The 13,140-nt window shown below is 41.5% G+C and overlaps 1 protein-coding gene and 1 non-coding gene across 2 annotated transcripts; both read right to left on the bottom strand.

The window, feature by feature from the left end:
* Positions 1–608: 608 nt before the first annotated feature.
* On the bottom strand, positions 609–1,588 carry LOC147511036 (multiprotein-bridging factor 1c-like). The gene has a single exon (XM_086599359.1). The coding sequence runs from the start codon at positions 1,310–1,312 to the stop codon at positions 860–862; it is 453 nt and encodes a 150-aa protein (XP_086455485.1). The 5' UTR covers positions 1,313–1,588; the 3' UTR covers positions 609–859.
* A 1,792-nt stretch (positions 1,589–3,380) lies between these two features.
* LOC147511035 (U5 spliceosomal RNA) lies at positions 3,381–3,496 on the bottom strand. The gene has a single exon (XR_015219721.1). It is a non-coding gene; the product is annotated as a U5 spliceosomal RNA (small nuclear RNA).
* Between the last annotated feature and the right edge of the window lie 9,644 nt (positions 3,497–13,140).

Below are 13,140 nucleotides of genomic sequence, written 5' to 3'. Positions count from 1 at the left end.
AAACTACTAAAGCAACACTTCTAGGTAAATTGAGGATATTTTTCTGGCCACTTAGCTAGTTTTAATACCTGATCATAAGTTCAAATAATCGAGACTGCAAACAGATCGACAACGCGCAAGTCCGCACTTCGTATACCACTTAGAACCTTGGAAGACTATTATGATTTATGAGAAACGAAAATGGTTTGTTTGTAAGTTGAGCAAGAATTCATTCAATGTGGAATCAGTGGCCATGTTATTTGGTTTATGCGCTTATAGATTTGCTTTGCTGGGACGTCCGGTAGCTACCTAGGCTGAGAGCCTGAGATCAATTTTACTGTTATTATGCTGTCATGCAATGGTATGTAGTACTATGTAGCGCATACACTTCTACTAAAAACTTAACAGCCAATCTCGTGAAATTGATCTTTATTCCTCCACTATTTTCAAGACCAATAAGCAGAGGTTAATTTGGTCAGAAAATAAAAAAAATATTCAACAATAACCACCACTTGTATACCTAAATATGCCTCAATTTAATTGCGAATCGCATCCCCACATTGTAAAAAGTGACGTATGTAAATATGTAACAATAGAACATTAAAAAAAAAAACATAGAGCAAATGAACTGATTACCCAAAATGATTTCTATATTGATTCATTCACAGAAATATTTCAAGATCCCAAAATGACTAAATTGATTCACAGTACTATTCCTTTCCAGATACATCCACATTCATCATTTTTCTCCTACATTCAACAAAGCTTCAAAATCTACAAACCCTAAACACAACCAACAACTTCCACACTACTATACTATACATACCCTTATATATTATCAACAACCACCACCACTACCCAAACTACCCCCACAAACATATCACTTTCCTGTACTACTACTACCAATCTTGCCCCTCAACTTAACACCAAGAACTTTCTCCATCTTACCCAAAACATTCTGATTAGGAACAGCTTTCCCACTCTCATATTCTTGAACAACACTAGGCCTCTCATAAATCTGTTTTGCCAACTCAGCTTGACTCAACTTCTTATCCAACCTAGCTTTCTGTATAGCATGTTTCACTTCACTCTTAACTCTTTCTATAGCTGCTGGTTCAGCTGCTTCATCAAGTTTCCTCTGGTTCAAAGATGGTTGTGTGGTTTTCTTGTTTGACCCAGCGTCAACTTTCTTCACTGTTGAAACTGTACCACCGAGTCGGTGTGCTTGGGTTACTGCTTTTGGGTCACGGAGAATGTGGGGTTTTGGTTTGCGTTTGTGGAGTACCACTGGTTCCCAGTCTTGTGTTATAGGTCCTACTGATCTTAACGGCATTGTTGAAATGATGCAATGAAGGTGATGGGGTGGTGAGGGTATTAAGGGAATTAAAAGGGTTGGTGAAGGGTATTTCTGGGTGTGAATAATTTGGAAAGAAGATGATGATAGAGTGTTGTTTTGAGGAGTGGGAATTTATAGACTAGACAGAAACAAGGTGATTCTTGATGGTAAAAAATAACCGTTAATTTGGTTTTTTGTTTGTGACTATCTAACGGTGGAGAATGCACTTAGTACTAGTGTCTGTTGGGGAGTAAGCATTGTAAAACTTGTGTTGGTCTGACTGTTAAAACTTTGACGCTTTGACTCAAAGCTGAAAATAGGTCTTGGAATTGGACCAGGCTTTTGATTTTGGACTGATGTTGCATTACTAGAAAGAGCCAATTTTTTTACATGTACGCTCTTGGTTTTTTTTATCTTTATATGCTTACAGCTAAGTGAGTACGGTATCCCTCATACTTTGTTCTTATCCGAAAAATGATTCAAAATTGGAGATAGGTTTTGATTTTGGGCCTGATTCATGTTACAAAATATCAACATCAAACTAGGCTTTTCAAAACCAGAGTTACTGCTCCTCTTGTTGGGCCATTTATTGTCAATCAACATTCTAAAGCATGGATCAAGGCCCAAAATTTCGATATCGGTTAATATATCGGTGTACCCAAAAACCGAGATATATCGGATATATCGGTTTTTTTGGTGACCAGTCCAAACTATTTAAAATATCGAAAATATCGGATATATCGAACATATAATATCGGAAATATCAGAAAAATATCGGAAATATATTGGAAATATCGGATTTATATTTAAAAATGGTCAAAAAGTCAACCGATATATATCGATTATATCAGAAATATCGATTATATCGGCAATATAAAGTTTCATATCGGAAATTCCGATATATCTCGGAAAAAATGGGTTCAATATTCGGTGGATATATGTCGGAAATATCGATATCGGTGTACCAATTTACTGAGATATATCAGTGAGATATCGGATATCTCGGCGATATTTTGGGCCATGGCATGGATTACATAATTTCGGACCACAGAACATCTGAATCCTTTTCATTGCCCAAGTCATGGCTGTTGCTTCTAAGTACAATGGGGAAGCAAGCTCCATTGACCTAGAATAGTCATGGATTTATATGATTTTGGTTTGTTATCTACTGGCGGTATAAAAGTGTTGGTTTCAATTAACTCCATGATCCTTGGATGTATGGGTCCACTGAGAACATAACGAGACTGCATAGACTCCTAATTTGAACGAAAAAACGACTAAAAAAGGTATCAAACTTTACACGTTTTGACAATATGGGGATCAAACTTATTTTCTTGCAGTTTGGAGGCCAAACTGTTTGATTTTTGCAATGTAGGAACTTCCGTCAAATTTCTCTAACACCGTTTATAATTTGTATTAATTTTCATTTTATAAATTAATATAAATTAATTTGTAATGTTGAAAAAAATTAATATAAATTAATTTGTAATGTTGAAAAAAATTAATATAAATTTTATAATTTGCAATGTTGAAAAAAAAATACAAATTAATACAAATTAGAAACGGTGTTAGAGAAATTTAACGGAAGTTCCTACATTGAAAAAATCAAACAGTTTAGTCTCAAAACTGTCAGGCATATTGTCAAAAAATGTAAAGTTTGATACTCTTTTTAGTCATTTTTCGTAATTTGAACAGTATAAACGCCTTCAAACCAAATGGAAGAATGGACGCTACTATGTCTTCAGTCTTCACATATTTTGTAGAATCACTGTTCAAACAATCACTGGCTGCATATCCACATTCTCATGCGTCTCTGGCCATACTAAACAACATAGCAAAGTTGTAGACATTTTATACTTTTAGAGTTTCAGCATTTTTCATTTTCATCTTATGCTCTGTTGTAGTAGCATTTCTGCATTTTCACAAGTTCAAGAAGCGTGCATTAAGTCCCCATCACTTCCGTAACTTTACATCGACCACATTTGGGCAGAGACCCACATATGCCGAACCAGTCCAAATAGTTCCCACTTGCCCGTCGCATAATGATTTTGACTTTTTTTGTTAGGGCCCTACAATTATTAGGGCCTCCAAAAATGAGCGTATGCTACTTTCTGCAGCGAGCACACGGTATTTTTCAGTAAAAGGCGAAAGAATAGTTCACTCTGTGCTCACTGCGTAGCTGCATGAATGTAAGAATATTGTAGTCACTAGTAATATTGTGGTTGATGTTTCTTGTGATACTATTAGATGTGGGACTATCAGTTACACTTGTTACTTTTCCTACTTTTACAGGGAACTAAAGTCTACTAAAATGATAGTTGGCTTATGAGTTTTTCACAATTCACTCCACACATCTACATTATTATTTTCTTATTCAATTCAATGCGTACAACTATAACGTTAACAATTCATGTCTAATCCATTGCGTGTATACCAGTCTGTGCGTGTTGGACTGTTGGTTTGGAACGCTTCCCTACTTAGATGGATACTCTCACTTATGCTAAATTTTAATAGCAAACTCCAAAGGTTGGATTCTGTTTTGAGAAAACCACAGGCATTTATCAGGTTGCATTTTCTTGCGTCATGTTGCTTTAGTACCACCTTTGGACTAGCTTGAGATTATTTCCAAATCAAAAGGAAACTCCTAAGTCCTATGTTTGCTATATTAGATCACCAAGATTAGTAGAGAACTCCATCCATAATTTCATGCTCAAGAATTTCCTATAAACATCTCCATTAAAAAACATTGCCAATGCAAGATTGTGCGCATTTGATTCCAATCATCTCAACAGTTTCAAACTTAATATATTTTTCCTTACTCATTAGGATCTTCGATATTGGCACTGCTTGATTGCGAGGTTGAGCAAGTGCTGAACTGTTGAGACTTTTTGTGTTTTCTCCATACGAACCGATGCCCTACTGCTGACACATTTACTTTGAATCGCAAAGAACAAAATTATGTAATGTGGAATCACTTGCTGTGCAGTCTAGCTTATTCGGTTTTCTGCATAGTCGAACTTCAGTGGTCTTTTAAGCTAAGATCAATATTGGACTATTACGATGCCATGGTGGTCTCACTGAAAGAGCTCAAATGCAATAGTGAGCATTTCCTCTTGCTCTAGGCATTCTATACGAGGCTGAAGTTTTTATTTCTGGGAATCTTAAATCACAAGGCTTCTTGCCATTATAACTAGGTGATCGATGTCAAAAAATGTGCAAAAAATGAAGGAATTTATGCAACACTATTTTCAATGTTAATTAGCTAGTGTGTAAGAGCATTTCTAGGTGGTAGTATAACCTGTGTTTTTCTTCAAATTTGAAGGAAAAGTTCGAATTTTTTTGGAATTCCATCTCTAGGTGCCCTCAAATCCGGTCGCATCACCTGTTTATTTGCATTCTTGTTCGCAAATTTGGCAATTTGGATGCGGATGAGGAACGACATTGGTAATGTTGCGCGCCATTGCATATGTCGCTCAATTTTTTTTTTTTACTTTGACTAGTACCACGCGCCAGTGGTACTGTCGTGCGCTACTACTAATGTCGCGTGAGCTTTTTATTTTTACTTTTGGAATCATTGCGCGCCACTCCTAATGTCGCGTGGGTTGTTTTGGAATTATACATGCGACACTTCAACTGTCGCGCGACATTGGTAATGTCGCATGGGTTGTTTTTTGCTAATGGAATTGCAACCACGTAGAGTTGATCGAAATTTGCGACCAAATTCTTCAAATTTGAAGAGTATACTATCACCACCTAGAGATGCTCTAATGCCACATAAATATCTATTTCATTTAAAAATCATGATCCTCAAATATACAGAGTCCAACACCGTTTTTGGTCTCCTTAATAAGTACGAAACCTCCGTGGCCGGGTCAGATCTGATAACACTGTGTTTTCGTCTCCGTAGTCAAGGCCCAAAATATCGAATTCGGTTAATATTTCGATGTATCCAAAAACTGATATATATCGAAAATATTGGAGATATCTATTTTTTGTTGACCAGTCAAAATTTTGTTTTGTATGTCGATATATCAAAAATATCGTTGATTATATCGGAAATATTGTCAATATATCGATCAAAGTCAACAATATTTAGTCAAAATCAACAATATCGATCAAAATCAACAATTTATATCGGATATATTATAAATATCGGTCGATATATATTGTTATATCGGAAATTGTAATATATATCGGAAAAAAAATTCAATATTCGATTGAAATATATCGAATATATTTATATCGGTGTACCAAAAAAATATATATATCGACGATATTTTGGGCCTTGTCCTTAGTTAACCCCTAAAATCGTAATTCATTGGTGGCTACTAAATAAAACAAGAGAGTGGCAGCACAAACCTTGCGTACTCCCCTTATTCTCTCATCATTAGCTTTTGCATCTTTATCAATAACCAGAAGACTAATCAGACCGTATTGGTTTCTTCTCCCTTATTCTTTTTCTACAACCGTCTCTCAACCCAATAATGCTTTCCCTCTTAGAAGAATAACCAACGTTCCCTCCATGCGGTCTGTCGTCACCAATCCGCTGCTTACTTTTGTTCCACTTCTACTTCTAGCACGGGTGATTGGATTCCACCTCAAAGGATCACCGGCTTTCTTGAACTGATTGAGGAGGCACATAAATATCGTGGATGCGGAGATGGAAAACATTATCTTTTTGCTCTGAGAGCAAGTCATTTATAATTTCCTACCGAGCAAGCGTTGTTTGATTACTATGTTGACGTTCTAGCTAGTGTTGTTCCGAGGGAAGAAGAAAATAGGAAAATTCACCTTGTATTTTGTGACAAACTACTTGGTTTTTGTGCTGAAGTATACAGTGATACTGCTTTAAAGGTCGTTAAAGCTTTTCCAGTAGTTCCCTGTATGCTCCACTATTAAAACCTATGTGATTACTTGTCTTCTTCCTTACTCTTCACTTTGTATTTTTCTTTTTCTTTTTTCTTTTTCCTTTCATTCTCTCTCCTGGCCCCTTTTATCTCTTTTCTCTTCTCCCCCATTTTCTTCTAGTCCCTCGATCCTCTTTCATCTATTCTCCCTTCTCTCTCCACGTATTGCGGTAGTTATCTTGCAGTTATGATTCCGCTCTCTCTCTGTCCACGTCTCACAGCAGTTCCAGAGCAGTTAGGATACCGTGGATCTGATCTCATGCAACCTTGTTCCCCATACTATACCGCATCCGGTCCCATTGTCACCACTAACCTCCTAGGTCATGAATACGACCCATACAGATGCCCTCTCTCGGTCTTATTGATGGTCCGTGAACAACTATAGGGTTGAGAACTAACATTTCTCATCTCATACACCTTTCACGGTATATTTCTCTTTCCTGACACTGCCACTTTGTCCCCCTATTTTTTTTCCCAAAGACGCGTGTTCCCGCGTGCTCCCTGTATTGCCACCTGGAAATACGGCGCACGCGCCTCGTACTTTGCCTCTTCGAAAATCGAGACTCCACGTGTCACCCTTTCCTTGGTTCCTTTGTCGGTTAATACCTTTTTGCCCCTGCCCCTTCAAATCCCGCTCAAACCTCTCTCTTCTCTCAAAACCCCAAACCCTCACCATCTTTTCAACTTCCTTCCCTTCAACCCTTTCCCTCTTCTTCCCACTGTTCTTCCCTCCGGTAGCTCTCCAGCACTGTTCGTGTTCTACGACCTCCACTGCTTTGGCTCCCTCTCGTCGCAGGTTTGTCTTCCCCTTTCTTATTTGTTTTCCTTTCCTCTCATTATTTGTTTTATTTGTTTTTGGGGGTGTTGCTTCATCGCTTTCTTCCTTTCTGGAATTGCATATCTCTCTTTTTGTAAACTCCACTCTTAGCACTGGTTCCATCATGTCTGTATCGGAATCGGAGGCTACCTCCGCCACCCAATCCTCCGCCACCAAATCCGCTAGATCTGAATCCTCTACCCCTAGATCTAGCCATCACTCTGCGGACCGATTTGAATCCCGACCCGATTCTCTCGAGCCCATTCTTTGTTCCATCTATACGGGAGGAAATCTTCTCTGCCTCCCCCCCATCCTACTACCGCAGACCCAACTTAAATGTCGTTAAAGTAGCTTATGGCATACCTAGTGATGTTATTCTAGAACACGTGTCTGGCGTCACCCACTTTCCTCACTTGGTAACACCGCGCCCCGGTTATCTCGTCGCTACTGTAGGACAGATAGCGGCTAGTATGCGTTTTCCCTTAACCCTTCTTGACGTGGAGGTCTGTAACCATTTCAACATTCCTCCGTGCCAAGGCATAGGTAACTTCTGGCGTGTTATGTACGCCGCCAACTATTACAATGAGACCCACTCCTCCAAAATCCAACTCCGCGATATCTTTGCTCACTTCTATATAAAGAAAAGCACTAAACTTGGGAGTGTGGGATATCAATCCTTCTGCACTCGTCCACAAAAGAAGTCTTTTATTCTTCACATCACCACTTCTGACAAGGTGTGGCACCACTATCCGTTGTATGTGTCCGGAAGTTTTTTATCCGCGGACCTCCCATCGGAAGTTTCTCTGAGGCATCTCCATTTCGTAACAAGTGGTAAGTAAGCCGTTTCGAGTCACAGTATTTATGTCTCACTTGTTTGTAATTTTTCTTTACTCTTGGTGATATAGGTTGGAGACCCGATTCGCGATCACAGATATACAACGACGTTTATTCAGAAATCTTCCAATCCCTTCGCGAAACTTGGGAGTGCACAATGTGAAGTCCTCGGCATTGATCCGGAAAAAGCCACTCCTCTCTTACTTGACCCTTCTTTAAAAGACATTGGCAAATACCAAGGCCCCCTCTATCGCTTGCTACCCCCCAAAGAAAGAAAGCCCAAGCCATCCCCACCTCAAAAAAGAAAACGTCCCGCTCACAAGTCCTTCAACTATACCACTAAAATCTCTCATTCACGAGCTGTTGCCCAACGTGCCGCTGCTACTAAAGCTAAGACTACTATTGCTGACACCCTTCCCCCTTCGTGCTCTCGTGTGGCTAAGTGGGAAGACGATTTTGACCATACTTCCCCTCCCCCTTCTGCTACCGCTATGGATGTGAACAAGTATAAGCTTTGGGACAGCGACTCTGATGGCGATGCGCCTATCGAAGTTTCAAACAAGAGTCCTCCCACCAAAAAGGCCAAAACTACTACTACTTCTACTTCTACTTCTCATCCTCATACTAGTAATCGCACTGAACCATCGCGGTCTGCTATATCTTCACGCCGCCCCAGACAGGATTCCTTTTCAGCTGGTCCCTTAACATCAGGCCCGGTCGAGGTCTGGCATCCCAAGTTTCAAGGCTAGGGATCGCGATGTTACTATGCGAGACTCAGCTTTGGAAAATCCAGCTGTTGCCGCCTCTTTATTTTTCAGCTCTTATCTCCCTCGGGATCAAGCCTATGGAGATTCTGGCACTGTCGCTTCCCATAGGGCCTCCATTTACACTGGATGGGAAAATGTGTGTGTTATTAACGTTACTTGCTCATTATCCTTTGTACTACCCTTTATACCCAATATGTCTTTGCAACTGAGTCTAGACATTAGCTATGTGATGCGCGGCCTTACCAGCACTGTGGAGAATCTGGAGGTGGCGAAGCAAGAGATACATGGCCCTGATGGCTGGAAAGCAAAGTATTCTAAGCTGGAGAAGGAAAGGGATGATTTGCGGATCGCGGCAGTCAAGGCCCACAGGGAGTTCCAGGTGGCCCAGGATAAGCACCGTGACTACGTAGCAGGGGTCAATTCTAAACTGGAAAGCCTCAAAGAGACGGAGAAACTTGCCACTCAAGCTGCTGTAGACAAGGCCGTAAAAGAAGCCGCAAGCGATTCCGGAGTCTCGCTGCGAAGAAGATTGCTCGTGAATTGCAACAACAACTCGCTCAGCTTAGCGCTGCAGGCCGTCTTCTTCCATCGCCTCCTTCAGTATCGGATACACCATCCTTGGTATCATCGACCGCGCATCCTGAGGTTGCTGAGACCACTACCCCTGATGTGACTACTCCCATTACTAATGTTGACCCTTCTCCAGTGGAAATGAACGAAGACACCAGCACCGCTGTCGGTGAAGAGGAAAATATTTCTCAAGAAGAATTGAATACTGATCCTCAGCAGTAACACATGTCGGATTCCTTTCTTTGCAGATTTCTTTCTGATTTGTAATTTTGGTGTTGAACAATTATCTTTTGTATGTGTTTGGACAAATGCTTCATCGACACATTACATTTGCGTAGTAGGTGTTAATCAACTTGCGTTGTACTCTATTTGCACTGTAATTTACCACCTGCCATACTTTCCGATTTCGCCTTTCTTCTGATTCGTTATGTATTGAAGCCATTGATCTATATGAAACATTAATTTGAATATATTTTTCATAATCTTTGAAGGAGCTACCTTGATTTTAACCAAGTTGTTTCCAGCCCTTTCATTTGCAGCCTTAGTTAGCTGTGACACTAGCAAGGATTGCCCCCATGTTGATTCGGACGTTTAATTTGCGAAGGGCTCCTCCCCCCGCTCTTTTGAACAGCTGTGAAGCTAGTCAGGGTTGCCCCCAGTTTGATTAGGACATACAGTCTGCGAAGGGCTCTTCCCCCCCCCCCGCTATTATATAGCTGTGAAACTAGTCATGGTTGCCCCCATGTTGTTTCGGACGTTTAGTCCGCGAAGGGCCCTTCTCCCCCGCTCTCTTTGAGCAATTTGTGAAGCTAGTCGGGGTTGCCTTAATTTGATTCGGACATCTGAGTCCCAAAGGGCTCTCTCCCAGCTCTTATATAGGCTGTGAAACTAGTCAGGGTTGCCCCCATGTTGATACGAACGTTTAGTCCACGAAGGGCTCTCCCCGCTCTCTTTGAATAGGCTGTGAAGTTAGTCAGGGTTGTCCCCAGTTTGATTCGGACATACAGTCCGTGAAGGGCTCTTCCCCGCTCTCTTTGAATAGCTGTGAAGCTTGGTGGGGCCACTATGCTCGCCCCCGATTTGATTTCTATTATCTACTACTCATTCGATTTGGAAGAAGTGCATGTTTATTTCATAGACATAATAATAAACAACACAAGAGTGCGCTATCAAATATGAAAAGACTAAGCAAAGATCCTAGACATGGAACTTTTTCAACATTCTGACATTCCACGGCCTCTCTATCTTCTCCCCAGTCGTAGTCTGTAATCTTTAGTTCCAGAGGTACCCTTCTTTCTGATGACATAGGGACCTTCCCAGTTTGGCCCCAACTTCCCGTCGTTTTCTTTCTTGGTGGCTGGAGTAACTCGTCGCAGCACATAGTCACCCACTTTGAAACTCCGTGGCTTAACTCGTTTATCATACTGTCTCTGTAGAGTCCGATGGTACTCCTCCAACCGAATACGGGCTATCTTTCTTTTCTCTTCAACAAGATTCAAATCCGCGGCTAATATTTTCTCATTCAGTCCACTTTCCACAGCCTGCGTTCTGGTCGTGGATCTATCATTTCTATTGGAATGACGGCCTTTATCCCGTACGCCATTGCGAATGGTGATTCATTAGTGGATGTTCTCGGTGTGGTTCGATATGCCCATAATACATGACTTAACTCGTCTGCCCATGCACCCTTCCTCTCTTCCAACTTTCGCTTTAAATTATCCATTATTATTTTGTTAGATGCTTCTGCCTGTCCATTTCCTTCAGGGCTGTACGGGGCTGAAAACCCTTGCTTGACCTTAAATGCCTGAAGAAACTTTCGCACCTTTCCCCCAGAACCGAAGTTCCGTTATGCGATGATGGCGATTATCGCGCAGCCCGAACCTGCAGATGATATTCTCCCACAAAAACTTCACGTTCTCTTCTTTAACTTGTTGCAAAGCTACGCCTTCCACCCATTTGGTAAAGTAGTCAGTAGCGGCTAACATAAATCTCCTTTTTTCGTTTGCCATGGGTAGAGGTCCTACAATATCTAGTCCCCACATGGCGAACGACCATGGGCTGAACACATTATGCAATGGCTCAGCTGGTGAGTGTATGAATGAAGCAAATCGTTGGCATTTCTCATATTTCTTGGCGTACTCTGTGGCGTCTCTTTTCATATGGGGCCAAAAATACCCTTGTGATATCAATCTATGAGCTGTAGTTCGCCCCGCGGAATGACTCCATAATCTCCTTCATGAACCTCAACCAAGAACTTCATGAGGCTGCGCGGACCTATACATTTAAGCAATGGGCGCAGAAGTTTCTCTGTATACGTCACCTTCCAAAGAATGTGTAATGCTTCATTTCGTTCCATTCCATCCTTCCGCTGTCTGTTTATTCTCTACCTCTACTCCGCCCTTAGCTTCAAGAAAGTTTTTATCGGTTCTATCCAACCCGATCCCGCCGGTAGTGAGCCAAATACCATCCTCATCGATGTATTTGGCTTGCTTAACTACTCTTACGCCGATTGACCGACCCTCGATCCGGGGAAGAGCTGCAGAGCCACATAAGCCAAAGCATCGGCGTGTCTATTATTCTCGCGGCCTAGATGGGCAAAACTGTATTTTTCGAACTTACTTGCCTTTGTTTGTAGGACCTCCAGGTATCTTGCCATCCGGGGACAGCGAGCCGCAAACCCTCCATTCACCTGACTCACTACCAAGTTGGACTCTGAGAAAACAAACAACTCATTCACCCCTAGATCTTTGGCCAAATCTAACCCAGCTATCACCGCTTCATATTCAGACTCATTATTTGATGCAGCGAACCCAAGTTTCATGGATAGCTCAAGGCGATTGTTCTCCGGAGTCACTAACACGACCCTATGCCATTTTCTGTATCTGTAGCAGAGCCATCCGCAAAAACTCTCCACCCATTTCGCATATCCCAAGGATCCAATGGATCGCGGCCGACCTCCCCTTCAGATTCCATCACCATTTCTTCTTCCCAAGTGGGATCCTCTGCAGGAAATTCGGCCAGAAACTCCGCCATGGCTTGTGCACTTTTCTGTTGTTCCGATTTGATATGTAATCTCATAAGAACTGAGTAATACCGCCCACTTAAGCATCCTACCTAATTTCTCGGCCTTCAACGCTTGTCTGAGAGGCAAATTTGTTACTACCACCACAGAATGAGCTTCGAAATAAGGCTTCAATTTAAGGGCTGAAAATATCAACGCCAAAGCATACTTCTCAATCCTACTGTACCGGGTCTTTGCCTCCAGTAGGGTTTTGCTTTGAAAGTAGACTGGCTTTTCTATCTTGTCGATCACCCTCACCAGAACTGAACTTATCGCGTACTCGCTAACACCTAGATACAAATTCAACTTTTATCCCTGTTCCGGCCATGATAGCAAGGGTGCCTGCCCAAGGTACCTTTACAACTCTTGAAAGGCTACTTCGCATTCCGCGGTCCAATGGAAATCATGAGTTTTTCTCAGCAAGAGGTATAGAGGCCGGCATTTGTCCGACGATTTGGAAATGAATCTGTTAAGTGCGGCGACTCTCCCCGCCAGTCTTTGTACTTCCTTCACATTCTGTGGAGATGGCATCTCAATCAACGATCGAATCTGATCTAGATTTGTTTCTATTCTGCGGTGGGTGACTATGTAGCCCAGAAACTTTCCTGTAGTTACCCCGAATGTGTATTTCTCGGGATTGAGTTTCAGATTATGCTTGCGCAGTATGACAAAAGTTTCATGAAGGCCCTCTAAGTGTTCCTTTTCCGACATGCTTTTTTCCACTATATTGTCAATATATATTTCTATCCCCTTTCGAATCTTGCCTTTGAACATCTTTTCTCCCAACCGCTGAAAGGTAGCACCCGCATTCTTTAAGCCAAAAGGCGGATGGTATAACAATAAGTACCACCCTCCACCACAAAGGTGGT

The sequence above is a fragment of the Coptis chinensis genome, chromosome 3 (genome assembly GCF_015680905.1).
Source record: "Coptis chinensis isolate HL-2020 chromosome 3, ASM1568090v1, whole genome shotgun sequence".
Lineage (NCBI taxonomy): Eukaryota > Viridiplantae > Streptophyta > Magnoliopsida > Ranunculales > Ranunculaceae > Coptis > Coptis chinensis.
Note: the sequence above shows the minus strand (reverse complement) of the source record. Positions and strands in the feature narration are given on the sequence as shown.